Below are 26928 nucleotides of genomic sequence, written 5' to 3'. Positions count from 1 at the left end.
AGATCTCTAAAGACTGATTGAACAATATGCAAATAGGTGGCAGCTAAAATACAATGATGGTAAAAGCGTTGCTGCAACCTTTGGACGTAGCAATACATTCATATCTACCACCCTGCATCTTGGGTAAACGTATAAACGAAAATTGATAAACATGAACCATGAGTCTAGCCTCTGCGTTGGTGGTTTGAGGCCTCTAGTAGCTGTACGTATTTGGAATTGAGTGATTCTACCTTTGTACGGATGCAAAGTTTGGGGCAAATTGTCCCTTAAAGAATATAAAATGCTAGAATTCGTACAGCGCTACTTCTGTAAGAAGGTCAAGGGCTTTAATACGCACATGCTAAATGAAATTGCAAGGTAAGAGGTACAGTGGGGGTAATATCCCTACAAGGACATTTAGATCAACAAAGCTTCTTACTCCTTGGTAAACTCTGTAATGCTAACACAAGATACACCTTAAAACAAATATTTCTAGCCCGTCTTGGCAAATACGACTGTAAAGAGTCACTGACACACAAGTTTGAAATGAAATCACCCGTTTTTAACATGTTAAGGCTTGTTTCCAACTACAAGGTGCTCAGTGAAACCCGTCACTACATTTGTGATTCTAAGTTTAGGAAGGATCAGACTTGGTCGCAACTTGTCAAGATAAGTACATATAATCAGATGCAGTTTGTAAATGTGCTGCAAACAAGATAGTATCGTTCCAGATGTCTAACAATAAGATCAGGACGACAACATAGACTATGAATGTTATGAGAAACGTAAAAATATATATAAAGGAGATATGCATTCGCCGTTGAATGAAGTATTCACTGTCAGTGAGATCATAGCCGCTTTAGAACTCCGCTAGAGTCAAAGGAATGTGCAAGTGGAACAGTTGCTCACGATATTATGAAGCATGTTTTATGTCAGTAGAACATAACCTGGTAGAAAGGAATTCTATATTTGAAAGAATTTGTGATATCCTTGATGTAGACATTTTTGTTCAAATGTGGACGGAAGAAGACGATGTGTTCCTGTCATCTGTCCTTGGAGGTATACCTGACCCTATAAAGATGTATTAGACTGTAACATCTGGTCAGAACCGGAAATCATTAGGTCCTCAGTCTGCTGTTGGGAGAACATACTACGGCAATGTTCATAAATAATTTCTGTTCTTTCACAATTGAATGCTACTGTAAAACTAATTGTAACTAATTACAATTGTAACTAATTACAAATAGTTAGAACCTTATATATTCTGTCGTTTATCATCTAAATGTAATTTTCACTTTATTGGGGAATTAAAAAATATCTCAGTATCATGCTACTATACTCACGTGTCAAGGTGACTGGTAACAGAGATGCATGAGACCTATGTAAAGAATGAGCAGGGGATGTCAGAAAACGACTCCATGATGCTCCATAGAGTACGACAAATCGCATATCGGATGGGTCATCCGTAATCTGAACTTCTGTTCCTGCATGAGCTTCCCATGGATACAGTTTATCAGAAAACAAATGGCGATATCAGTTTTCATAGGTGTTGGTCTCGGCAGTGGCACAGATTGGAGTGTGATGATCCACTACTGTATGTCAGGGTCCATGTGTCCTTCAAGTCGAACTTGTCAGGGATTCGCCCTGAAGGATGTAGATGAAGCTGCCGTGAATGGAACTCGGAAAGTTCACGGTGGTGGATAATTCCTAACATTTCTGTTTCAAATTATTATTTCACTTTTAATATTGTTAACAGAAGGGCATCAGTCAACCTTGTTTTGTGAAGAATCGTCAATGATTTAAATGTCCTTTATACTGTGTCATCACAGTCTGACAGAAATTGATGTTTCCAGATATGCCAATACAGACCACACCCAATGAACAGACAGGAATGGAATACATAAATTGCTGGCAAAGCAAATTTCAAACTGGATCAACCCAGCTATTGTAGTTTGTATGTAAAGTTATATGTGTATTTCAGGCATTATGATGTGACTTGGGTGACAGTGGGCTATGTGTAATCGTGACATGATTTATGTATATGAACTATGTCGATATAAAGCTATGAGTATATTGGATTTCGTTTACAGGCCGTTAGTCACTCCCTCCGACAGTGTTATGGTCGACCAGACCAGCGCTTACCATCATCACTGAGCAGAAGAAAGAGCGTAAAAGAAGCCTGGAAGAACAGGAACATTTAGCACCAGCGTCGGCAAAAACAACCAAGCAACCATGAACAAATGTTGTGGAAAGACCTCCAAACTTCTGAAGGTGTCTGCCCTTGTACTTTTCATAGCTCTTATCTTTCATCTGATTGGATTTGCCTCGCCCTTCTGGAGTCAGAGGTTCAACTCAAATGAAGGTCTTTGGGAAGCTTGTCAAGCCGGAATATGTCTATCAACGGCCTCGTCTCCCCTGCTGCAGAGTAAGTTTTATTGGGTGTTTCCTTTTCGGATTTCCATGGCCAGATGCATTTGCCACGTTGATGAAAGGCAAAACGTTATTTTATCAATGAGAGTACATGATACCCAGTATGAACGAGAAAATTGACTGTTCACAACACATGTTAAAACCATGTCCTTTGTTGGACTGATGCTTGTGGAATCGTGGGTTTGTGACTCACTGGTAGTTTAAAAAAATTAAAGTCACCTGATCACGTGAATAGACACGACACAATACTGTTAAAGCTAAAATTGGGACATATGCGTCGTCACTGATGTGTCAAATTCAGGAATTGCGCCTACACGCAATATGCACGAAGGGTAGTTACTATTTGGAACATGATAACATTTGGAAACCATGACTATATGATTACGGTTGCGAGAATACATATTCGCCAAATGATTGACACAGTTACCAAATTACCGATGCAGTGGCGACCGTTGGGTATTTCAGTGAAGAGACTATTCTTATATAATACTTATTACCACGAGTTTGTCATCGGCTTTGAATATAAAAAAATCAAAGAATGTGGATTCATGTCCTAAATTGTTTCCAACCAGCTTGGGTTCTCCTTGCACTGAAATTGACCGTCAGCAAAAGAAACTGAAAATAGGGGCTCCTTTCACGAATAACCTAAAGTTATCCTCAACTCCCATTCTTTAACATTGCACCAAAGTTACCTTCGCGACTTACAATCACCTTGGTGCTTTATGAAAGGAGGCCCTGCACCAAAAGATTTAAGATGTAACTAGCGGAAACAGTTGTCTGTTGTGTGATACACATTGACATAACGCATGTAATACTGTCTTGATACCAACACCACATTCCTTCTCCTTCTCCTCCTCCTCATAATCATCAACATCATCATCATCAACATCATTTACGATTTCATTTATTTCTTTCTACCCTCACATAGACATTCTGTTGCGTTATTTAGCCGTTTCGATTGTGTGGAAGGAAAGGGAAAAAGTAGTCAGTGTTTCGGGTTCTGCCAAAATATGTGGAATCAGGACAGAAACACATTGCGAAAGGATGGAAGTAAATTCCTGATGGAATTAACCACAGGAAGAATGAAATAACGTATTTATGTACAATGATGTGTTCCAGCCCAAGATTGGTTCAAGGCAGTGCAGGGTGTGATGATTGTCTCCTTCATCACTGCCGTGGTCACTGTCGTCCTGACGCTGGTGTTGCTGTTTGCTGCATCAATGGCCCGCTCTGTACCTCTCATCATTGCCACGCTAACGTTTGCTGTAGCCACAGGTAAGGCACGCACTACTGTGAGTGAGGGAGTGGATCAACGCCGTGTTGTTCCATCGTGGCTATTAGTTATATCAGAGACTGTTTGTTTCTTTCTTTAAAGCCGCGCTCACTGTAAATAATCGTATACGGACAAGAAATTCCAGTGATCGACAGCATGAACACCTCATTTGTCGCCTTTTACCACATCGGCAGCTCAATATAAGTTCTAGCCTGGTTCTTCATGAATCATGTTTTATGAGAGTGAGGTAAGGTTTACGCCCCACTCAGAAATATTCCTACTATATGGTGGTGGTCTGTAAGTAATTCAGTCTGGACCAGAGAATTCAGCGATCAACAGCTTGTGCATAGATCTAAGCTACTGGGAACCGATGACATGTGTGAGTCAAGTGATCGAGCCTGGCCACCCGATCCCGTTAGTGGCCTCTTACGACAAGCACGGGGTGTTACAGATCAGTTCTAATGAGAGTGTTCAAGGTTACATGTTATGAGAATATCAAAGGAGAATAACTCGTAGTCGAGCAAGTCGCCAGCATTTGTGAAACCAAAGAGGACAGTTCAGGTTTAGATGACGAACTACCTCAAGGGATTTTAGTTTAGAATAGGTCTCCATCAACCAAGGTATGCTGTAAGATCGGTGAGACAGATTGTACTTCGCTTTTAGCAATATTCCAGCAATATCAGAAATAGTTTCACACTGAATTTATGTGGGGTATCGAACCCGGGTCTTCGGTGTGACAAGTGACTACTAGTCTACATCACAGTACGTGACGTATTCTGAAATATGAAGCATGCTTCGAAGTAGAAGTCGTTAGACCAGAATTGTGATCTTCACTTTAACTGGTTCCCAAAAGTCAATCTTTCAGTGAAAGATACCCTTGTACATAGTCTACACTCATAAGCTCTCGTCGACCTTGGAAACCTATCAGTGTATGTCTATCTGCAGCTGTGTTCATCCTGATCGGTGTGACGGTGTATGGAGTGCGGGCCAGTGTGCTGTTCGAGGATTTGTTTGGTCAAGGGTTCGAGGTGGGCTTCGCCTACATCCTGTCGGTCATCTCCATCTTCGGGTACTTCATCTTGGCTCTCATGCTGGCCGCAGATATTGACCACAAAGTGAACAAGGACAGGGAGACGGAAGAGGTAAGTATCTTCATCAAAAAGATGGCTGTATCCTTTGGGTGACACCTCACAACAACATGGGCTCGGGTAGTGTGCTAGACTGAGTGGATGAGGTTAGTGTTAGGTAGCTCAGTATACAGCAACATCACGGCGGGGGACACCCGAAATGGGCTTTACTCATTGTACCCACGTGAGAACTACACCCGGGTTTTCAGTGTGACGAGCGAGCGCTTTAGCCACTGAGCTACCAGACCGCTCCGTCTGTCTTGTGAACAGTGTAATGGATATTGGATGGTTTCAGTGGTTTCAGTATGTGATCACCCATGTTATTACCTGCCCCTGATTCCATTACAGGTTGTATTCATATACTGAGTCGTAAAATAACATTCACCTTGTTGCAAATTGTGGAGGACACTGTCTAGTACCAGGAAGGGTCATTTTATTAATAGAAAGAGCGTAAGATGCTATTTTGCTATGGATTCAAAAAGTCTCGAATGAGATACCATAAATCCATTTCAAACCGCAATATTCAATATCACTTCAGATAAAACATAGCTTTGGAAAATAAACCCTTTCATTCTTACGAAAGTAAACATTCTAGGCTAGTATTCCCTTTTTGTTTCATTTCAATTCAAAAGATATCATTTTGCGACAATTTCTTTTCAAAAAGAATATTGTTCTTTTAACCAACACTTCAAACATGCTTCTTGAGTGTGTGAGTTTAGTTTTGTGTCGCACCCTGCAATCTTCCAGCTATATGGCGGCGATCTGTAAGTAGTCGAGTCTGGACCAGACAATCCAGTGATCAACAGCATTTGCATCGATGTACGCAGTTGAGATTGATGACATGACAGTGTCAATCAAGTCGGCCACCCTCACCTCCCGATCCCGTTAGTCGCCTCTTGCTGAAGAACAATTCTAACTAGGATCTTCACGGGTCACTTCTTGTAAACACAATTCCCGTCCAAAAATTACATTTTCAAAACTATTCAGGGAATGGGTTATGGAAAGACAGACTTATCAATTTAGCAACAATTTCCATTTATTAAGTTCATACGCACTACAAACAGTGCATGGAACAATCTCCCCCATGATACCCGCCAATGTCAAGCCTGATCTACCTTCAAAACATCTGTCAACACTAGTGGTGTGACGATTCATCGATACGCATCGATGCATCAATCAAGGGTCACCGATACGATAAATAAATGCAAGGTTTCCCATTGCCGTATATCCCGATGTACGATACATCAAACAGGCCACGATATACATCGACTTGTATGTCTGAATATTGCCGAATCGCCATACTATCTTTAAACTCAGCACAAACTTAAAATTCATTGTATTATGTGTCTGAAGTGACTGCATCCAGCAACATGCAAATATGAAAGGTGTATTCTGTCTCTGTTTTCTGTATATAACAGTAATTGTTGTGGTTTATTAATTTTGTACATGCTTTTCAAAGTGTCTGTTGTGACTTTATTTCAAACTGGAGTTTTTTTCATTTAAACATTGCTTTTGTTTTAGTCTTGAGTTTTGTAGTTGGTGTGAGAATGAAAGTTGAATGGCAAGTTGAATGCTATTGCCATCTCTTATCAAAACCCGCTTTTCCTCCAAGCTTTCTTCTGATCAATCCTCAGTGGGCTTTGAGCATAATATCTAGGCATGGAAAAGCGCAATACAAATACACTTTTACCAGGAACGTTAGTCGATAAACTCTACTTTGCCCTCAGTTTAGGTTTCTGGTCATTCATTACATCCACAGTTTAACATGAACATGTGTATAAGCTGGTTTGAGGTAACAGTATCTCAGTTAAAACAGGGCGTATCAGTTGGATACAAGAAGAAAGCTAGAAACAATCGACAATGTGAATCTGGATCCGAACCTACCATCACAGGTTTCTGGCTGGAATGGGGCAAACTGAACAAGTGCATATTATGACGATGGGGTTGAATATGGCGTTGGATCGTTAAGGCTGGTGTCCTTTGACTGGAAAATTGATAAAATGAATGAAAACAACATTTTCTCCCTCAAACGGTTTTCATTTTCCAGGGCCAGGGTGATGGAGACGCCGAGAACGGTGAAGCTGCAGATGTCGAAGGGGAAGCAGCCATGAATGAGGAAGAAGCATCCACGTCACGGTCTGCGGGCGCCAATGTCAGAGTCAGCCCCAGTGTCGGAGTCAGCCCCGATGAGGTAGTCAGCCCCAACGTCGTCAGCAACGTCGTCAACAACGTTGTTTAATCGACCAGTCAGTCGAACCAGCTACCCTATAACACAGTCAGGCACACCATACACATTTATGAAGGGTATTTCAGACATCATTAGCTGAACAACCCAACCAACATCTTCGCATTTATGGCAGTTATATCGAAATTTGTCAACATATGCAATTTGTCACACTTAGGACACTCTCAAATTGAACCTTTTTTTCTTTCGGAATACTATCCTTCGATCTTTAAAATTTGTTTACCAATCCGTTTCTGTGGGCATTAAGGACTTGTGTGTATGGACCTGAACTTGATCTCTGATGGAGGACACCAAGTGGTTATTCACGGAGCATTACCGAGCTGTGATGATGTCCACAGAAAACGTTTTTATTAAAAATCAAGAAATGTTGGTTAGATCAGAGATCAGTATATACCATTTTTGCATATATACTTTGCCTGTATGCCATTATTTGTTAGATGATAAATAAATTGCAAGAACGATATTGAGCTCTGTCATTATTCCAGAACATAAATATGCACCTAAACATTACGACATTTACATCTGACGACTGTTACACAGTAACGCCACCACGCTTGACGACTGTCACTGTACGTCCTTTCACATTTGACGGCTGCGTTACCGTCAGACAGTCACGACCATCACACTTAACACGTGCGACAACTGTAGACCTATCAACTGCCAGACCACCGAAACATTGAACAGTCACATAGATCAGTGCCAAACGTTGGCACTACTACATTTATAACCTCGTAAACACTTAGCTGTGATATTTCAGTTGTCTGTAACTGTCATACCTATCACATACTCACGTCATATATGTCACATCTACGTCCACGTACCTCTCTCATACTCTGTCACTCTTACGTCTCTCAGACTCACGTCAACTGTCACTCTATGTCTGTCATACTCACGTCAAATGGCACTCTACGTCTCTCAGACACACGTCAACTGTCACTCTTACGTCTCTCATACTCACGTCAAATGGCACTCTTACGTCTCTCATACTCACACCAACTGTCACTCCTACGTCTCTCATACTCACATCCACTGTCACTCTTACGTCTCTCATACTCACATCCACTGTCACTCTTACGTCTCTCATACTCACATCCACTGTCACTCTTACGTCTCTCATACTCACATCAACTGTCACTCTTACGTCTCTCAGACACACGTCAACTGTCACTCTTACGTCTCTCATACTTACACCAACTGTCACTCTTACGTCTCTCATACTCACATCAACTGTCACTCTTACGTCTCTCAGACACACGTCAACTGTCACTCTTACGTCTCTCAGACACACGTCAACTGTCACTTTAACGTTTCTCAGACACACGTCAACTGTCACTCTTACGTCTCTCATACTTACACCAACTGTCACTCTTACGTCTCTCAGACTCACATCCACTGTCACTCTTACGTCTCTCATACTCACATCCACTGTCACTCTTACGTCTCTCATACTCACATCCACTGTCACTCTTACGTCTCTCAGACACACGTCAACTGTCACTCTTACGTCTCTCATACTCACGTCAAATGGCACTCCTACGTCTCTCATACTCACATCCACTGTCACTCTTACGTCTCTCATACTCACATCCACTGTCACTCTTACGTCTCTCATACTCACATCCACTGCCACTCTACGTCTCTCATACTCACATCCACTGTCACTCTTACGTCTCTCATACTCACGTCAACTGTCACTCTTACGTCTCTCAGACACACGTCAAATGGCACTCTTACGTCTCTCATACTTACACCAACTGTCACTCTTACGTCTCTCATACTCACATCCACTGTCACTCTTACGTCTCTCATACTCACATCCACTGTCACTCTTACGTCTCTCATACTCACATCCACTGTCACTCTTACGTCTCTCATACTCACATCCACTGTCACTCTTACGTCTCTCATACTTACACCAACTGTCACTCTTACGTCTCTCATACTCACATCTACTGTCACTCTTGCGTCTCTCATACTTACACCAACTGTCACTCTCACGTCTCTCATACTTGCACCAACTGTCACTCTTACGTCTCTCATACTCACATCTACTGTCGCTCTTACGTCTCTCATACTCACGTCAACTGTCACTCTTACGTTTCTCAGACACACGTCAACTGTCACTCTTACGTCTCTCATACTTACATCAACTGTCACTCTTACGTCTCTCAGACACACGTCAACTGTCACTCTTACGTCTCTCATACTCACGTCAACTGTCACTCTTACGTCTGTCATACCCACGTCAACTGTCACTCTTACGTCTCTCATACTCACGTCAACTGTCACTCTTACGTTTCTCAGACACACGTCAACTGTCACTCTTACGTCTCTCATACTTACATCAACTGTCACTCTTACGTCTCTCAGACACACGTCAACTGTCACTCTTGCGTCTCTCATACTCACATCAACTGTCACTCTTACGTCTCTCATACTCACGTCAACTGTCACTCTTACGTCTGTCATACCCACGTCAAATGGCACTCTTACGTCTCTCAGACTCACATCAACTGGCACTCTTACGTCTCTCATACTCACGTCAAATGGCACTCTACGTCTCTCAGACTCACGTCAACTGGTACATCTACGTCAACGTACGTTTGCCATACTAACATCAACTGTCATTCTACGTCTCTCAGACTCACATCAACTGCCACTCTACGTCTCTCAACATCACATCGTATTATCAATCTCAGCTCCCAGGGGAGTATACAACTGTTGTTGCCACTAGGTGCACCTAGTTTATTGTAGGTCTCCAATTCTAACGAAGTACCATAAGTGGGTGGACTCGGACACAAAGGCACAGTACTTTGTCCAAGTTCACTGCACGTTGCTGTACCCGCAACCAGGTGTTTGCACATATTCATGTGGACAGGATCTGGTCATGTACCAACGGATTCGTGGGTTCTAATAACATCAATAAAAATGGAAAAAACAACAACAATAAATCAACTGTTAGATTTATTCAGCTATACACCTCCGGGGAACCGTTAGACTTACGTAAAGGTATAACTGTCACACATTCCTAACTGATAAAAATTTCATCAACAACCAAACGTGCTTCATACTGAAGAGCGACTGTCATAACAATATTCCATGACTGTCATAACAATATTCCATGACTGTCATACCCACCACACTTACGAGAATTGCTACATAACATCAACGCATTTACATCAAAAATAATACATACGACTGTCATGCACACGCCAGCTTCAAACTCACGTCAAACAATCGCGTTAACTATAATCCTAATATCACTTTAGCAATCACGTCAGCTATAATTCTGACGTCAACAGTAACAATCACATCAAGCCTCACACTCACTTCAACTGTACCTCTGACGTCAACTGAACAATCACATCAAGTCTCACACTCACTTCAACTGTACCTCTGACGTCAAACCTAACCATCATGTCAGTGGTTACATGCATGTATGTCATCTGTAATACTTGCATGATTGTCATACACAGATCAACAGTAAAGCTCACTCATGTCACGACCATGTGCATGCCACATTTACGTGTCTGTCACACACATGTCAACCCTTTACGTCAACTGACATATTAAGGTAACTGACATTCAAACATCAACTAAACCTCTTGCGTGACAATAACATATCCGATGCAATTCTACTTTTCTATTTTCACCTTACATTCAAATAAACAAGTGCAAGTAATTTGCCTTTGCATGTGTTTGTGCGACAGTGCCACTGGTAGGATAGTGTAGGTTCACTTTTTTTTTCGAACACTGTCTATCATTGGTTGTAATACATAAACACAGGCGGGAGCATGTTGTGGACTCTGCTTGGATAGCAATATCTCAATGATAGTGGGAATATGAGCACAGAATTTGTTAAAATCTGCCATTGCAAAAGGTATCGTGGTATGTATCTGAACTGCTGTAGGTGTTGCTATACTTTTTGCCATGTGTAGAGATGTCCCTAAATTCCCAGTTCCTAAAATTGGAAAAAAAGATGCTTAAATGGCGTTTAAATATCAGGGGAAACTATGTACTAGTATACATATACTGCATACAAAGTCAGAGCAATGAAACTGCAGTTCGCGTTCAGATCTTTCGACATAAATGTGGGAGTCTTCTGTCAAGATCCCCAAAGAGAATCGGTATCAGCAGAATAGCAATACTTAATGCATCCATTATCTCTGGACTGTATCGACCAGTTTACATCGATGGGATTGGCGCAGAGATTTCTGATGGGTGTAAAGAGAGTTTCTGAAGTGCTCAGTGTTAGCAGGGATCAGTGTCAATTCACTCTCTACAATCTCATCCTGGGGACTTTGCCACAAGATATGTTTTGCACCTGTATGTAGACGCACTTGCATAGCTAGCCTCTGAAATGAACATATCATTCAGAAAAAAGTTTTTGAATTTAAGCCCGACGCCAATACCCCGCAATAATTTCGCCCAATATTGGTGCCGGAAGTGTTTGGTACACAAATCTACTGAGTTGAACCGACAGGTGCCAGTTGCTCTGCTTGGCAAAATATACATATAACTCCTGAATATGTTATCGAATCATGAATCGAAATAATAGTTGGTTCGCTCTCAGACGATTAAATTGAATTGGTACCTTCTTTAAATGCATGTATGTGAGGTAGAATGATTAGTTAACAGATGCAATAAATAGAATGTTACTTTATGTTAAAGTATGTTCTTTGAAGATCTTATTACTCTGATTTACACGTGAAGCCACCAAACCATGACTAGTATTTGTTTCAAAAGGACACAAATATTTGTGAAAATGTATTTTTATACATGTGTGCGTAGTTTGTTGGTTGGAAAGGTGTTGAGTACCTCCGCACTCAACATATTACAGCTATATGGCGGCGGTCTGTGAGTAATCGATCCTGGACCAGACAATCAAGTGATCAACAACATGAGCATCGATCTACGTATTTCGGATACGATGACATGTGTCAACCAAGTCAGCAAGTCTGACCACCTGATCCCGTTAGTTGCCTCTTACGTCAAGCTTAGTCGCCTTTTAAGGCAAGCATGGGTTGCTGAAGGCCTATTCTGCCCCGGGATCTTCACGGGTCGAGTTTGCTACGACCACAGCTTTTGCTGTACATAGTAAGTACAGTATCTGCTTCTGACACATCCTCGATAACTCCAGAGTATACGTTTCAGCACATCTCCACCAAACCCTTGATGCATCTACAGCTAAGCCACTGTTACAACCAAGCTTCCAAGTGTTAACAAAGATATCGGTCGCTGCTGCGAAGGTTTGTTCTCAGATTTTGGGGAAATAGAACTGACAAATTGACAGGTCCGAAACTTTATATGCACGAACACAGTCTACCTCTTCCAGAGTATCTCTGAATCATTTGTGTTGTCAAGTTTAATCGGTTAGATAATTTAAAAAGCGAAAGTGAGTTGTGATTGGTATGTTTAACTTCCCAGCCGGGTAGACACCTGATTGGATAAAAGCCAGCCAAGGAAGGCAATAAATTCATCGCGCCATAGATACATCCATAGTATAGTGGAGCTTTATGGCAACATATACCTGTATAGGTTGTTTGAGGAAAACATTCTAGTCAATCAGGCGGAGTTGAGGCTTCTATGTTCATCTCACCATCATCCTTAATTGTTTCAGAGATGCCTTTGTCTATGTCCAGCAACGCAGATTTTGTATAAATCCAAATGAAGGTTTTGCTCAACAGCTCATGGTAAGTGGGGTGTATTTTTGTAATCCACAAAGACATCCTGCCCCCACAAAAGCAACATGTACCATTATCTGTACAACTGGTTTTGGTGTAGCAAGACAATGAGCTGACCTTGCATAGCACCGACATATAGTAGTATCTGCACAACTCTTAGCAGTGTCACAGGAGAATAAATCTATCTGACACACCACCGACATGTAGTATTATCGATACAATTGTTTGCAATATTCCAGGAATATGCACTTATCTAACTGCTATACAGCACTAACACCTCGTATTATCTACACAACTGTTTGTAATGTTCAAGCATCGGAACACCAACTGTAACCCAGATCTTCACGGATCCATGAGTGAGTGAGTTGGATTTAACATCGCTTTGAGAAGGATTACTGTTACATCACGGCATGTCAGCTTGGTACGGGAGGAAAGCCCGATCTCAGACGTTTACAACTTTGGTAAAATTCATGAGCAGCGGTGTGTTGCTGACAAAATTAGAAATAAGATCGGGAGGAACCGGTATGAACCGGTTATGGGAGGAGCCATAACCACTCAGTCCGGTTTCTGAAGTAGCACTATACAGAAACCCCTACCCACTAAATACACGATTTCCTCAACTCGATAATAACACCAGGTGTCCGGGTGGTCAGGGACTAACTAGATGTGCACAGAGGAAATGCTACCGTGATGCCCACTCAAGGAGTATGGTGTTATTTCCAAAATGTAACCAGGTCTTGCATTTATCAGGCTTTTTTTCTTGATGCCGAGAAATTTGTTAATATTCATACCATTTAGATCTCATCGCTGTCCAGTGCATTATGAATGGCATCCACCTTCCTTGCACACTTGGCACGACAATAATACCTATTACAGTGGAGCTGAAGCTGGGTGGGTCTGTTTTGAAGTAACCTGTGAAGAATAAATCATTTTCGCTGACTGTTCATTCGTGACACGCATGACCATAACGTTTCATAGTTCAGTCATGTATTTGGATGCTCAGATACTACGACCAATGAAAACGAATGTCTGTGTCATGTGACCTTATGGTTGTGCTGTGTCTAATAAATAATCACCCACTATTGCTTTGACTCTGCACTTAGAACTAAACCTATCCGTTTTAGTAATGACAATAGTGGTAATTAATCATATCAACTGTAGCTAGACGTTAACGGAACGATAAGCAAGATGGGGTGCCTGGTGGGATGCTCCCGGTTGTTCAAAGTCGCTTCTCTCATACTCTTCCTTGGCGTCATCGTCAATGCCATTGGATTTGCTTCGCCATTTTGGTCGAACAGATCTCCGGATGTCGAAGGGTTGTGGCAGATCTGCAGCAATGGAGTTTGCGAAGGAACAGTTTTCAATCCCTTGTCAAGTAAGTGCAGTTTTGACAATAAAGAAAAAAACGGTAGAGAAAATATTGAAACTTGGACATGCCGAGTCAAACTAAGATTTTACTTTCTTTCGTAAGGTACTTTCTTACAAACGATACAACATATATTAACCGCAACGTGACCTTAGTGCTAACGTGTTCGTAACTCCGGTCCCTTACCATAGACTTACGACACTCGTAGCGCTAAAGTTGTGTTGTACATTTCACTAATGTATATCCCATCTTATACGTTTACGAAGAGTTACGACAGTTCGTTGTGTGAAACAGGGCCTAGGGCAGGCCAAGTTGCACAAAGCAACTGAGCGTTACGACCATCTTTGTTAAAATATGGGAGGTGTCATCTTAGCACTAATAACGCTTTGTGCAAGTGGCCCCACGTTCTGATCAACTCGATAAAGGACGCAGATAAAGGAATATAGGAATCACTTAGGTACTCAGAACTGTCGGTATGGGTTCGAATCTCTAAATGGACCCGATTATCTTCTTAAGGGTTTAAATGGTCTACAGGGCTCTACAACGATTTCGGTAACAGCTGGTTCCCGTACGCTGGTCAAAATCAATTTTGTGTTATCAAGTTCGATATCCTGCTTGATGTAATGTCGGTGTGGCTGGAGCGATTGTCAGGTTCAGCTTTAATCCTACATAGCCCCTGAGCAGCATCACCACACTGCACAGCACATGCAGGCACGCACACAACCAAACTCCATGTCTCACTAGTGGATTACCTTAGGGTTTTCATGAAGTTTTGTTATAAAAGAATAAATAATACTATTTCCCCATACAGTCAAACGCAAATTTACTCACTGAAACCTTCGGGATTAGTAATGAGGTCGGGATGCGAGGCTCGGTGATTTGGTTAATGCATGGCATGCTATTGTAATTACGTAGATCAATGTTCATGATGTGTGTCACTAGTTTGTTGTTTAAAGATCGATTATTTATAGGCCAGCAATAGAGATGGAGTGTTGCTGATTTACTGGTCAACTTTAAAACATTTCTATGTTACCATCATGTTTCATTTCGGAAGGTTGTGAATTTATTGCATATACATGTTAGCATCAGTTATGAATGAAATATATCAATCTGAATCTTCTAATTGACAAAATTATATTAAAGAATTCAAATCTGTCAACAATATGAAATATAACGTACACAAATAGAAAACAGCATCTGAAAGATGACAGTAAAAATAAGCCTCTTAATACAACGCCAGGGACGGCAATAGTCCAGTCACGTCTGCACATAAAACCATCCGGTGATTGGTTGTACATTAAAGACGCGTTTGCGTTAAGTTGGGCTGGGAGAACTGACTGAAAAAAATGAAATTATGTTGAAATACACAACAGTCCACAGTCTAATTCACCACACGCATATAGCAGCTATTGCCACGGTCGCTAGATTGTATTGCCACTTGTCAGCGACGGCAAACTTTTCAGTGATGTCAACACTCGTCATGGTGACGAGCAGGTAAACATGTGACAGTGACGTTCAGATCAACACCAGAGACGGGGATGGTTAGGGGTTGATGGGGTGGTGGTGTTCAGATATGCGCGTGAAACTGTGTCGTTCAAGCAAACAATGACAGATTTGTATTTCATCACCGCCATTTAACTTGATACTAAAATAAGTTTTTAGAATAACTTTCCGTACGCCTAAAAGACTTAGGTCACGCCCCCTTTTTGGAAACTATTCCGTTCCTCTGATCGTGTTCTACATTATTGCATTTGATGACGTATCACATTTTCTTATTGCTGACGATCCCATCAAAGAATCTCTCTGTTATAATGTGTTACCATGCTCTGCTTTTGCGTTATTTGTTATTGATTGATTCATTCATCTAATCATACAGTCATCCACCCATTCATCTATTTACTGGACGGTAGGGAAGGGTTTTATTATATTGACATATTTAATTATAGGAATTATAATGTAATTAATTATGATTATTTTGCGTGTATATCGCCATTAACTAAAAAGAAAAAATAAGTTAGATTTTTAAATGACGAAGACGTATAATTATAGACACTCGGGTCACTGATATAAATGATGTTATGCAAGATATAAATGCATTGCTTGATTCTATAGACCAATAGGTATGTTTGTCGGATAATATAATAATTATGTCCAAAAAGGACTTTCAGTATCGTTGTATATAAGCAACGTCAACACGTCTTTTGTAGAAGCTGCGCATGCAGCACACAACTGACATGTTCGTTTTCAATGTTCACAGGTTCAGATTGGTTCATTGCTAATCAGATACTGCAGTCAATCGGGTTTGGTCTGGCCTTCCTGGGCGTAATCGTCGCTCTCTCTATTATGTGCTCTGCCTGTCTGTTCAACTGCTTCAACGCCTGTGGGATCCTTCTCACTATACATGCCCTTCTGGCCGGTAAGGGAGTCGATCCTTCTCACTATACATGCCCTTCTGGCCGGTAAGGGAGTCGATCCTTTTTCGCCATATATTCCATTCTAGTCGGTCATCTAGTCTACTCTTCTCACTATACATGCCCTTGTGGTCGGTAAGGGAGTCGATCCTTCTCACTATACATGCCCTTGTGGTCGGTAAGGGAGTCGATCCTTTAACTATACTTGCCCTTTTACACTTCTCACTAAACATGCCCTTATATTCCTTCTTACTATACATGCCCTTATATTCCTTCTTACTATACATGCTCTTCTGGTCGGTAAGGAAGCCTATCCTTCTCTAAAAAAATACATGCCCTGCTGTCCCTTCCCGCCCATGATCCAAGTCACTATACATACCCTTGTGTTCTTTCTCACTATACATGCCCCTCTGACCGGTAAGGGATTCAACCATTCTAAAGGTGTTTTGTCCTCTGCAGTAGATCTTCACAATGAACATCTTCCTCTTGGGAAGAGGGTGAAATACTCTCAATACAAACACACAATACTCACTCTTCTGTCCAGTGAAGGTTAATCCCTCACGATTTTATTTGTGCAGATAAAAAATCATATTAAAAGCATTTCATGATAAATTATCATTTTCTTTTCTATTTGGTGTTTTAGAGGATTAGGGACGAACTGTCACAAATTCACGTCTAACTCTTTATTTTTGAAGCTATTCTGCTGGTCTCAGGGCTGACCTTATACGGAGTTCAAGCGAAGATCCTGGACGCCACGGTCAGTTTCTTCTTCGCCTTCTGGTTGACTCTGGCTGCGGGGGCACTCTACCTCGTGTCCGGCATCCTCTTCAGCGTCTCCGTGGACAGAGATTGGAAACATGACGACGAGGACACAGTAGAATAGAGCATACAGCGTTAATGTCAAAAAGACCATACATCTATACATGTCTTTACCTATACTCAACTCTTATGTAGCTCATGCTAAGATATTTTCGGGAAAATTGAAATTTATTATCACATTCAAACTGGAAATTGGTTTACATCCTAAAATGTAGGAACCTAATAAATGGGGGATTAAAACTGAAGGCTGGTAATGATGCCGAGGACGTTACGGCCGATCCAGTGTGTAACGATGCATTGTGCGCTTCCTCGGACTAATGTGATATGCTGAGGCATTACATTATGTGCATATTTTTTTTCAATTCAAATTTGATAGAATAAATAACTGAAATACTGTTGATAGTAAATATGCGTATCTGACATCGCAAACACATATACACTTAACTATACTTCTACCATTTAATACGTATATGGAGGTATGACATAAGTACACCAAGAAACAAAAGAAATGTAACCAAATACTAACAGACATATTAGATGAGAACTGTTTAAGTCGCCTGAAACACACTACATTAATTTAGCTTTTGTGAAAGAACTGGTCAGAAATTTGGGTGAGACGCTGTGTGAAACTTTGGCGCAAGTCGGTCCGTCCCTAAACTGCAATCTTAACTCTAAACAAGAGAAGCTTGGTACACATTTTGAAATGTCGATATATGCATGTAATACTAGTACTAAATGATAATGTTTTTACATCAATGGGCCCAGTAAAAATTAACATTACCAGTGTATGTCTGTATGTGCGTCCGTGCAATGCCAGGTGTGCAATGCGAAGAGCGTGTGATTGTGTGTGTGTGTGTGTGTTTGTGCGTGCGCGTTACCATACAGTACTTTGTACGTACGCGTGTGTGCGTCCGTGCGTCCGTGCGTGCCTGCGTTCGTATAGCAATATCGCCTTCCTCGATCTCCTCGATGTGAGAATATTTTCATTTTCATACAAGACCATTTGTCAAACACCTTATTACAAGTGGTCATGTGAAATGAAAATGAAATGTAGACTATACTCCAATACGCCAAACGACAGTAGAGTTTAATTCTTCCGACTCATAGTTAGTCGTCACCTTCGCCTGAGCGAACTAACTCAAGGCTGATCTCGCGATACTAGTCCACTCACACGGGCATTTGGGAGATGTACTGACTATACCATTCTTCCAAAGATACGAATTGTATGGCTGTTTTTCACCAATGCCTTTTCAGTGTTAATGAGTGATGAAGAAATGCTATTCTAAATTCCAACTATACCCATTTCTGTATATGACAACAAACCTGTGGTATTACAAGGGGTATTAACCGTGTGTTTAATATTTGTTTGAATACAGTGAATCGCCAACAACTCCATATTAAAATACATCAATATATGTATCAGTACATCATAGCATACTGCTGTCATAAATAAATGAACAACTGGTAATATATTAAAACAAAGAACAATTGGCTCGGACGAATTAAACCATTTGGCACCCTACTTACTTCATATTGGAGTATGGAAACAGAGGAGGTTATAACAGGAATTTGTAAACCGGGCTCCTCATTACATCTATGGGCAAGATCATTCGCCTGAAGCCCTCTTCTGAGCCGTGTCCAGTGGGAGAAGCCTCAGACGCCTATGGTCGCTGGTTCGGTTCGACCCGATTATGTCCAGTCGAGGTTTTTCTGCACCACACCCGCGTTTGTGGGTTTCATCAAAGTGGTGTTTGCATCACCTCAAGTTTTACTCCCAAGCTCTGAAGGTTACACGCCGCGATATAACGGGAAACTGTTCAAAGCGGCATTTAAACCCATTCACTACATACAGTTACTGGACGGACGTGATAGGTATGTAACAACTGACGTATGAAACATGTGCCCGTGAGTGTGGGAATGGCTGGTATGCGACTGACTGCATAGATTAATTCTACAGCTGACACGAATACATCTATACATTTCAGGGAACACCCCACATTTTCCGTCTCACGGTGCACCCTTTTCAAAATCGAAAGTAAAACGAAATATCGATACTCAGCTCAGTATACGGGCATTCCATTTCATACGAAGTTGTCTGGGACTTTCGTATTAATCTAAAACCACCCACTAACTCAGTACAGTACATCTTACCTGATAATTTGGTTTGCAGAATTATGTTTAAAAGTAAATTTATTTTATTTGATTGTTATAGAGTTATCTAATTTCCTTAGCCACCAAAACAACCGTAACAAAGGGGAAAATACAATTAAATTTAATGTTGTACTCATGAGCTTTCCTCCTTGTTTAAGCTTATGTGAAAATTGTACACACATCACACGGTACAAAAGACAATAAAAAATGAAAGGCGACCAGAAATCCGCTGAATACAATAATACAATCTTATACAAACCCTTACCTTGATGTTCAAAGTTGCAATGTCCTCAAAAGGTGGTCATATCTCACTATTCATTACGAACACACGCCCTACAAATAATCTATACTAAAGACAGACATAGGGGGTCATATTATAGTAAATTCTTGAAGCATTTAAGCTTATTCAGATACAATAGAATGCTTCTGTGTAGTTCTTTGTCTAACTGTGTCTGTATGAAATGAGTCCATGTTAGATTTGTTTCTGTATTCAGAAAACAGGATACAAATAAATAAAATCAGGAATCAATAAATGGAACTTCTTACCCTGACCGAGATACGGGAACTGTTGAGAATTGTTGTGATGCTTGTTACTCCTTGTGCTGATGATAAGCAAATAAACGACTATGCATGATTTCAATGTCGTCTCATTTGAAACGCCAGACATCGTTGATAAGAAGCGACTAAGGATATTATATCTTCCACTTGATATAAACGTATTGCTTATGCAATAGCATGATTCCTTTCCACTAATTTATTCATCTGAACTAGAAACAATAGTGACCTCGTCGTTTTCATAATTAGACAGTAAAGATTCAGAGTGACAACTACATATCCACTGGACAATATGACGAGAAGGATGACAAGAAGAATTTGCAATCCATAAAGCTGTATGCTTCATTTTTGAGAAGGATGACGTTTGCCTGTATGTCCAGTAATCTGCAAATAGCTCCAACCTTTGGTTTCTGTATTTTATAACTTTCAACAATCGGCCATGGTCTTCTAACAACATTTCAAAAAGGACCAAACAACTCATGCTTAAAGATTGTTCCGATAAAATGAGAGCAGTGGAAGTCTCGCCTTTTGAAATGTTTACTGGAGATATTTCCAAACCTAAAGCATCAAATATTTTAAAAATCATGGCGATGCCATTCCTTAGTATGTCTTACTTTATATATTCCGGTATCTCTGTGCATCTCCGGTAAAAGAGTGACGCGCCTTTGCATGTATTTGTGATGGGTGCCACAGATGGGACAGGGCACAATGACCCTTTCTCGACCAACTGCTGTCATGACTGATATTAATATTGATCCGTAAAAAGATATTTATGCTGTAGTCGTTCAGCCTGTCATGCAGCGGTCAGTGGTATGTAAACGTGGACAAACAGTGGTGGTCACCATAGGTTATGTCGTTGTTCAAAGTAACCATAGGACTAAGAATCTAAATCCATGTAATTGTATGTGCACTAAAATCAACAACGGCACCTTTGCGTACGATTAAACTTAAAAACTTAAATGTCACTTTTGTGTTTCATTTTTAACAATCCAATGGAGTTACTGTTATTGGACAATGGGGTAGTCATTTTGTCACAATATTGGTTCATTATGTGTGAAATATAACCAGAAACAAGCAAAATAACACAATACAACAAATACCTAATAAAGAAGCTTTGATATCAAAGGTTATCATGGATAGGATCAGGCATGGGAAGAGAGAACTAAATAAGTTTGGACATTGAAAATTAATTCACAATATCTTCCAGATATCTTCCGAAAGCTCCTGGATGGATAAGTTAGTTGAACTTAATCAAACTGCTTGTTGTCAACACAAAGTCATATAATGTTTAAGGCAATTTCGATGTTAAAACCAGATGAATCTGTTTTGTCAGAAAATTAGGTTGTGGTATTCCTTGGCACTGATGTTTTATATATTAAAATATTGGGTTCATACAGTACTTTATGTTCTACATATTCTTTGTTCCTAGAATTTGTTTGTATAGCTCACAATGGCAAAAATGTCACATTGGTCTCTTTGTGCCATAGTGTTTCCTGTGAAAGTCTCAATAACCTTTATAGGACAATAACTTCCATTGATGACAACATCTTTGCTACATATAATGTGACGTCATATCAGACTGACTTGGTATAGATTCTTATGCAGTTGTCTTGTGAAGGTCCCATTGTAGAATAGGCCTTCAGCAACCATGCATGTCGTAAGAGGGGACTAACAGGATCGGGTGGTCAGGCTCGCTGACTTGGTTGACGCATGTCATCAGTTTCCAATTACGCAGATCGATGCTCATGCTGTTGATCACTGGATTGTCCGGTCCAGACTTCATTATTTACAGACTGCCACCATATGGCTGGAATATTGCTGAGTGCGGCATAAAACTAAACTCACTCACTCTTACACAGTTGTCAGGCAAGAGTGAAACCTATCCTCCTGATTTCATCATTACTAATCAACAGTATGATGAAAGCATTTCCTGGTGAAAGAAAACAACAGATCAATGTCATGTTAAGAATTTAACGGTATTTACATAATTGTCATCACTCTTATCATTTCCATAGGAAGAATTTTACAGAGATTACAAGCCATATAGTACTGATAATTCAACAGCTGTAAAAACATGACAAGCAAAAGTATAAAGTATGACATGCAAAAAGCTAAGGTCAATATACACTTCAGTTGTGTCAAATAAGAAACAATAATCAAGTACAAAGACATATTTAATACTGTGGTATAAACAAGACTCAGAAGCAGAAAACAACATATAAGAAAACTGGGGATTGTCAAATAAATGAGATCATTTTCACAAGAAATGCAAGGTGTCGAAAATAGCATATTTTGATGAATGAATGCAAAAACAGACAAAGTAATCAAACATCTACCCACCAAAGAAATATCACAACCAATGTGTTGTTCATTATAGAAAGAGTAGGATCATTCCTCCAGTGGATACTACAAAATTCTAATAACAACAATAACACATAATAAATACACACAAATAGCTCACAAAATGTGAAAAAAACACTGTCACTTTCTTTCAATACCAACAAGTGCAAAATGGTTCTCCGAACTAGGCACTTGAAAATGTGTGCACTGTTTAGGGAAGGTGGTTTAATGACTGATAGTTCATGTCACCTGGGACATACTGCTTCAGAGTTCTACCCTTGTATGTGTTCATTCAGCCATAGGGTTTGACAGGGTAGCTTAGTGGTTAAAGTATTCACTAATCACGCCAAAGTCCCAGATCCAATTCTTGGTGCCCCTGCAGTGATAATTCTGGAATTCATTTTACTGAAAATGGCATAAACTAAACTCAGTCATTCAGTAAGTCTGGATAAACTGATAAGTGAGAGGTCAAGTAAGTCGCAGTGATAAATGATTTGATCCATCAACCGGAGTGGGTGTTGTCCAAGAACACTGACAGAACAATCCAACAGGTAATAATAAATAATAACCAGGTTAGCTATTCTCGAAACGTTTGTAACCCTACGAACTTCTTAAGCCCATTCTTAACACATAGACTACGATCAAAGTTAAGAATTCTTAGGGCTACAAACATTTCAAGAATAAGGGTCCAGACTTTTTAAACACACCTTCTCCAGGCTAAATATCCTGCTAAAATTCAACAAAGCAAACAATCTAGTCATTATAGATCATATGGTTGGCAATAATCAAATAATATCCTGCAGATGACATCAGACAAGGAATATTTACCAATACAGAAAGACGAAGACGGACCTTCAGCGTGACAACTTCAACAACAGTACTACCTTACTGCTCCTACCATTGGATCAGGAAAGGGAATGTTGTAGAGGCACAATGCTACTCCACCCTTATCAAGGATGTAGTGTTTTGTGTTATGTGTATACACGTGAACATAAGGCAGTGACCACAGTGTATAAATGTAGTATACACCAACATAACAGTCTCGGGAAATGATAATATATATGTAGCATGTCAAGCATTGTTATGTTAACATTTCTTTCATTTTTTAACATTAAAATTGTCATTTAGAAAACTGTTAAATTGTTTGTCTACCTTGACTATGACTACTTCAACTGATATCAGAAAAAGAAATTTTGCTTTTATTTATTAATTTCTGTCTAAACCAATTACACTGAAACTTGACAATCGTATCACATGCACACACGCACACACGCACACACGCACACACCACACACATACATACATACATATTTCTGGACTTTTTTTTATTTTTTAGACTTTGTATATTGAAGCCCATGTATTATCTGGATGACTTTGCATGTCAGGCAAACATATACCGGATGGAAAATTTATTAAATTCAATAAATAGGACAGACATCGTTTTCCAGATATATTGTTGTGTTTGAATAGTATAATGAAATCACATTTAGAAACCTGATATGATTTCCTTGACATTAAAAATGCAACATCATTGCATGGAGTCAATTACAAAAACACTTTTCTATAAAATAATGATGAAAATCATCAAGATCTGTCTGGACGGCATCAGTATTCTGACCAGTTCTGTAGCTCACCTGCCTTGAATACACTAACCACTAGGATCTGTAGAGGCAGAGACAGTTTATGAAGAGCAGGTGGCACCATTTTTATTTCCATTTGGCCTGTGTAGCAAAGGTTCCACCTTTACTAATGGTTTCTCTTTCAGAAATGCTTTTTACTACTTTGACAATTTAAAACATGAACACATCTACCAAAGATTAACCAAGGTTGTTTTTCATGGGTTCCAAGGGACACAAAGCCTTAAATGCAGGGATTCCAGCAAAAACATTGAGGGTTGATGACAAAAGTCAGAAACTAAAAAGTGACCAAATTCTGAATATGCCTTGAAGCCAATATAGCTAAAAATCGGAATTCCACAATTACTGGGTCAAGTCCATCTAGGACTAGGACTAGCACTCTCTGATCATTTTTTATGATTTATATTAATTCTAAGTCTTCCCAAATCAAGAAACACAGCAACAGTCATTCCTAAACATGAATTAACAACTTCTGTCAATATATTATCCATCTTAATATGTATGTGTTAGGATGTAAGATTTAGGGCAGTAAGTACATATGTCATCATAGTCTAATAAACCATGGGTGAAACAATTAATATTTGTTCATGATATTGATGACTGTATTAAACACAAAAACATCATACAGCAGCGAATGAAGTGAGCAAGATATATAAAACAATGTATATACATGGCTGCCAAACGCTGCATCAACATCTGTAACATCTAGCAGAATCATCAAGGATCTGAGTATGCACAATACATTCTCTATCACAGATAGTCCTAAATACTGGTAAAACAAAAACAAAAAGCATTACAAACACCTGATCACACATTATCACACAGGTCACATCACATATGTCATATCACAGATATCACACAACCATTAGATCACACAATCATCATTGCATTAAGAACAGATTTATATACAGCAACAGATTCCTCCAAAGACTAGAATAAAAGTACAAGTATTTCTGTCTTCATTCACAGATGCACATCATGTCTCCACACGTAAGCGATACTGTCTATATGCAAATTAAGATACAACTTAGGTAAGCCTTTTGTCTATATATGTCCTTTCATTCTTGTTCAAGATTCAAAAAGTTAAATGTGAGTGCAGTGTATGTCAAGTTGGTCTGTAACGTACAGACCCATGCTAGAATTGGTCTGCAGCAACCCTGCTTGTCATAAGAGGTGGCTAACGAGATTGGGTGATCCAGTGTTCTGCCTTGGTTGACCCATGTCATTGTACCGCAAATGTGTAGATCGATGCTCATATTACTGATCACTGCATTGTCTGGTCAAGACACGACTATTTACAGACCACCTCCATATAGCTGGAATATTGCTGAGTGTGGCATCAAAACAAGAAGCCAACTTTAACATATGGGGTAGAATCTTCCTTTGGTCCACTGAAAATGTGAAAATATATAGGTAATGTATAAACAACTGATAGACTAGATTTTGAAATTGATATGGAATGAAGAATTATGGAATCACTGATCAGTTTTAAGTTACCATAATGTCTTTATGCAAAGAGTAGGATTTGAAAAAATGGCTGTTCCTCAAATTGCTATCAACATCAGACATATACACAACTGTAACTATATTCATAGTAGAACTAACTGTCCATCGTGTCACTATTATCATCTGCGCTGCATGTAGAAATGCCATGCTACACAATGGCATGTTGGAACACTCTGCTACAGTGTCATGTCTGAACACACTGTTACAACTTCATGTAGGACCATGCTTCAATGCAGTGTAGGAGCACATCACATGGGAACACTATGTTACAAAATGGCAGTCAACAGCTATCAACAGATTACAGATTTGTACTACTGGAACACCATGCTTCAAGATGACACTAGGAACACTAGCTACACAGCATCATACAGCAACATACAGACTGAGTCTCTTGACTTCCCAACAGTTTGTACTACTTGAACACCATGCCTCAAGATGGCAGGTAGGAATACAGTTGGATATAGCTATCAGGATGGTCTGGGTTTATCTCGGTCTTCCATTAGTGTTTTTATCTGCTCTTCTTGTTCACTCACTAGTTTCCACAACTGAAATAAACCATTCAAATGTCTATAAAAGACACAAAACTGTCACTGGGTCATTACAGAATGCAACAGGTCAGACAATTGTCTTCTTGTTACCTTGTTCTATGTACTGAACTTATAAAAATAAATCAAACCAGAGATCCAACCTTTGATAACTGACATAATGTGACATTTATTCATAAACAGGTTTGCATTAATACAAATACATTCCGAAAATGTATCCATGCTTCTTTTTAAATTGCCTCTTTTCATTCTTGTTATGTTGTCCTTTACAAAAGAGTTATGCTATATCCATACATTAACAGACCTTGACTAAAACACCATGAGAGTTTTAATATCATCCCAGAATGAACTAAGTATTTCTTGTGTGAAATCTGTATTCTCCATTCTAACAAGCTCCAAAACTGAACATTTTAAAATTTCGTATTTGGATTTTTGAAAATGAAAAGTATGCTATGTTGTAATTAATAATTTTAATATAATCAATAGATTGTTCCATCAGTGGCTAATTGACGGGTGGATAGCCCTGACATACTGATGAGGACCATGTCAAAATCCACAGGTTGACCAGTATGGCAGGTCAAGGTGATTCATGGAAACTGCCCACCTGAAAGGCTGTGACATGGATAGTCCTGAGGATGAGAGATCTAACATAAGGAGATGAACGACACACCTAAAATAGAACATCATACCTTCTTATTTTCAGTTTCTAGTTGTCGAATCCTGGCTTGCAGATGGCTGACATTCTGACTATCAGACTCAAGGTCCTGCTGGAATTCAAAATTGTAACCATAAGTTCTACATTTATGACACTTGTCATATCCCATAATATGCACTTTCTCTTGTTCCTACCATCCTGAGGA

The 26928-nt window shown here is 39.8% G+C and overlaps 3 protein-coding genes across 5 annotated transcripts in view; 2 read left to right on the top strand and 1 right to left on the bottom strand.

Moving 5' to 3' along the window:
* Positions 1-2061: 2061 nt before the first annotated feature.
* Positions 2062-7517, top strand: LOC137294700 (epithelial membrane protein 1-like). Its single transcript, XM_067825775.1, has 4 exons — positions 2062-2404; positions 3529-3684; positions 4628-4824; positions 6857-7517. Exons 1-4 carry the CDS (start codon positions 2212-2214, stop codon positions 7046-7048), a joined length of 738 nt encoding a protein of 245 aa, XP_067681876.1. The 5' UTR covers positions 2062-2211; the 3' UTR covers positions 7049-7517.
* A 6335-nt stretch (positions 7518-13852) lies between these two features.
* LOC137294553 (uncharacterized) lies at positions 13853-20166 on the top strand. The gene is made up of 3 exons (XM_067825596.1): positions 13853-14113; positions 16362-16520; positions 17211-20166. The coding sequence occupies exons 1-3, from the start codon at positions 13927-13929 to the stop codon at positions 17396-17398; spliced, it is 534 nt and encodes a 177-aa protein (XP_067681697.1). The 5' UTR covers positions 13853-13926; the 3' UTR covers positions 17399-20166.
* A 1831-nt stretch (positions 20167-21997) lies between these two features.
* The window catches only part of LOC137294908 (serine/threonine-protein kinase Nek9-like), a 30387-nt gene continuing 25456 nt past the window's right edge, over positions 21998-26928 (bottom strand). For 2 of the 3 annotated variants that reach the window (XM_067826080.1, XM_067826081.1), the window contains 2 exons: positions 26758-26835; positions 21998-26068 (listed from right to left, as the gene is read on the bottom strand). In XM_067826080.1, the coding sequence (XP_067682181.1) occupies positions 25991-26068; positions 26758-26835 (156 nt within the window). In that variant the 3' untranslated portion in view covers positions 21998-25990. The remainder of the gene's footprint in view (positions 26069-26757; positions 26836-26928) is intronic. The other variant, XM_067826078.1, reaches the window with a different exon arrangement.

This window comes from Haliotis asinina, chromosome 8 (assembly GCF_037392515.1).
Source record: "Haliotis asinina isolate JCU_RB_2024 chromosome 8, JCU_Hal_asi_v2, whole genome shotgun sequence".
Classification (NCBI taxonomy): Eukaryota; Metazoa; Mollusca; class Gastropoda; order Lepetellida; family Haliotidae; genus Haliotis; species Haliotis asinina.
Note: the sequence above shows the minus strand (reverse complement) of the source record. Positions and strands in the feature narration are given on the sequence as shown.

Bases quoted from the DNA above. Each gene is read 5' to 3' on its own strand.
- LOC137294700 (XM_067825775.1), top strand. From the start codon at position 2,212: ATGAACAAATGTTGTGGAAAGACCTCCAAACTTCTGAAGGTGTCTGCC. The intron at 2,405-3,528 runs GTAAGTTTTATT...GATGTGTTCCAG, and splicing joins CTCGTCTCCCCTGCTGCAGA to CCCAAGATTGGTTCAAGGCA. The intron at 3,685-4,627 runs GTAAGGCACGCA...GTCTATCTGCAG, and splicing joins AACGTTTGCTGTAGCCACAG to CTGTGTTCATCCTGATCGGT.
- LOC137294553 (XM_067825596.1), top strand. From the start codon at position 13,927: ATGGGGTGCCTGGTGGGATGCTCCCGGTTGTTCAAAGTCGCTTCTCTC. The intron at 14,114-16,361 runs GTAAGTGCAGTT...CAATGTTCACAG, and splicing joins AGTTTTCAATCCCTTGTCAA to GTTCAGATTGGTTCATTGCT. The intron at 16,521-17,210 runs GTAAGGGAGTCG...TTATTTTTGAAG, and splicing joins TATACATGCCCTTCTGGCCG to CTATTCTGCTGGTCTCAGGG.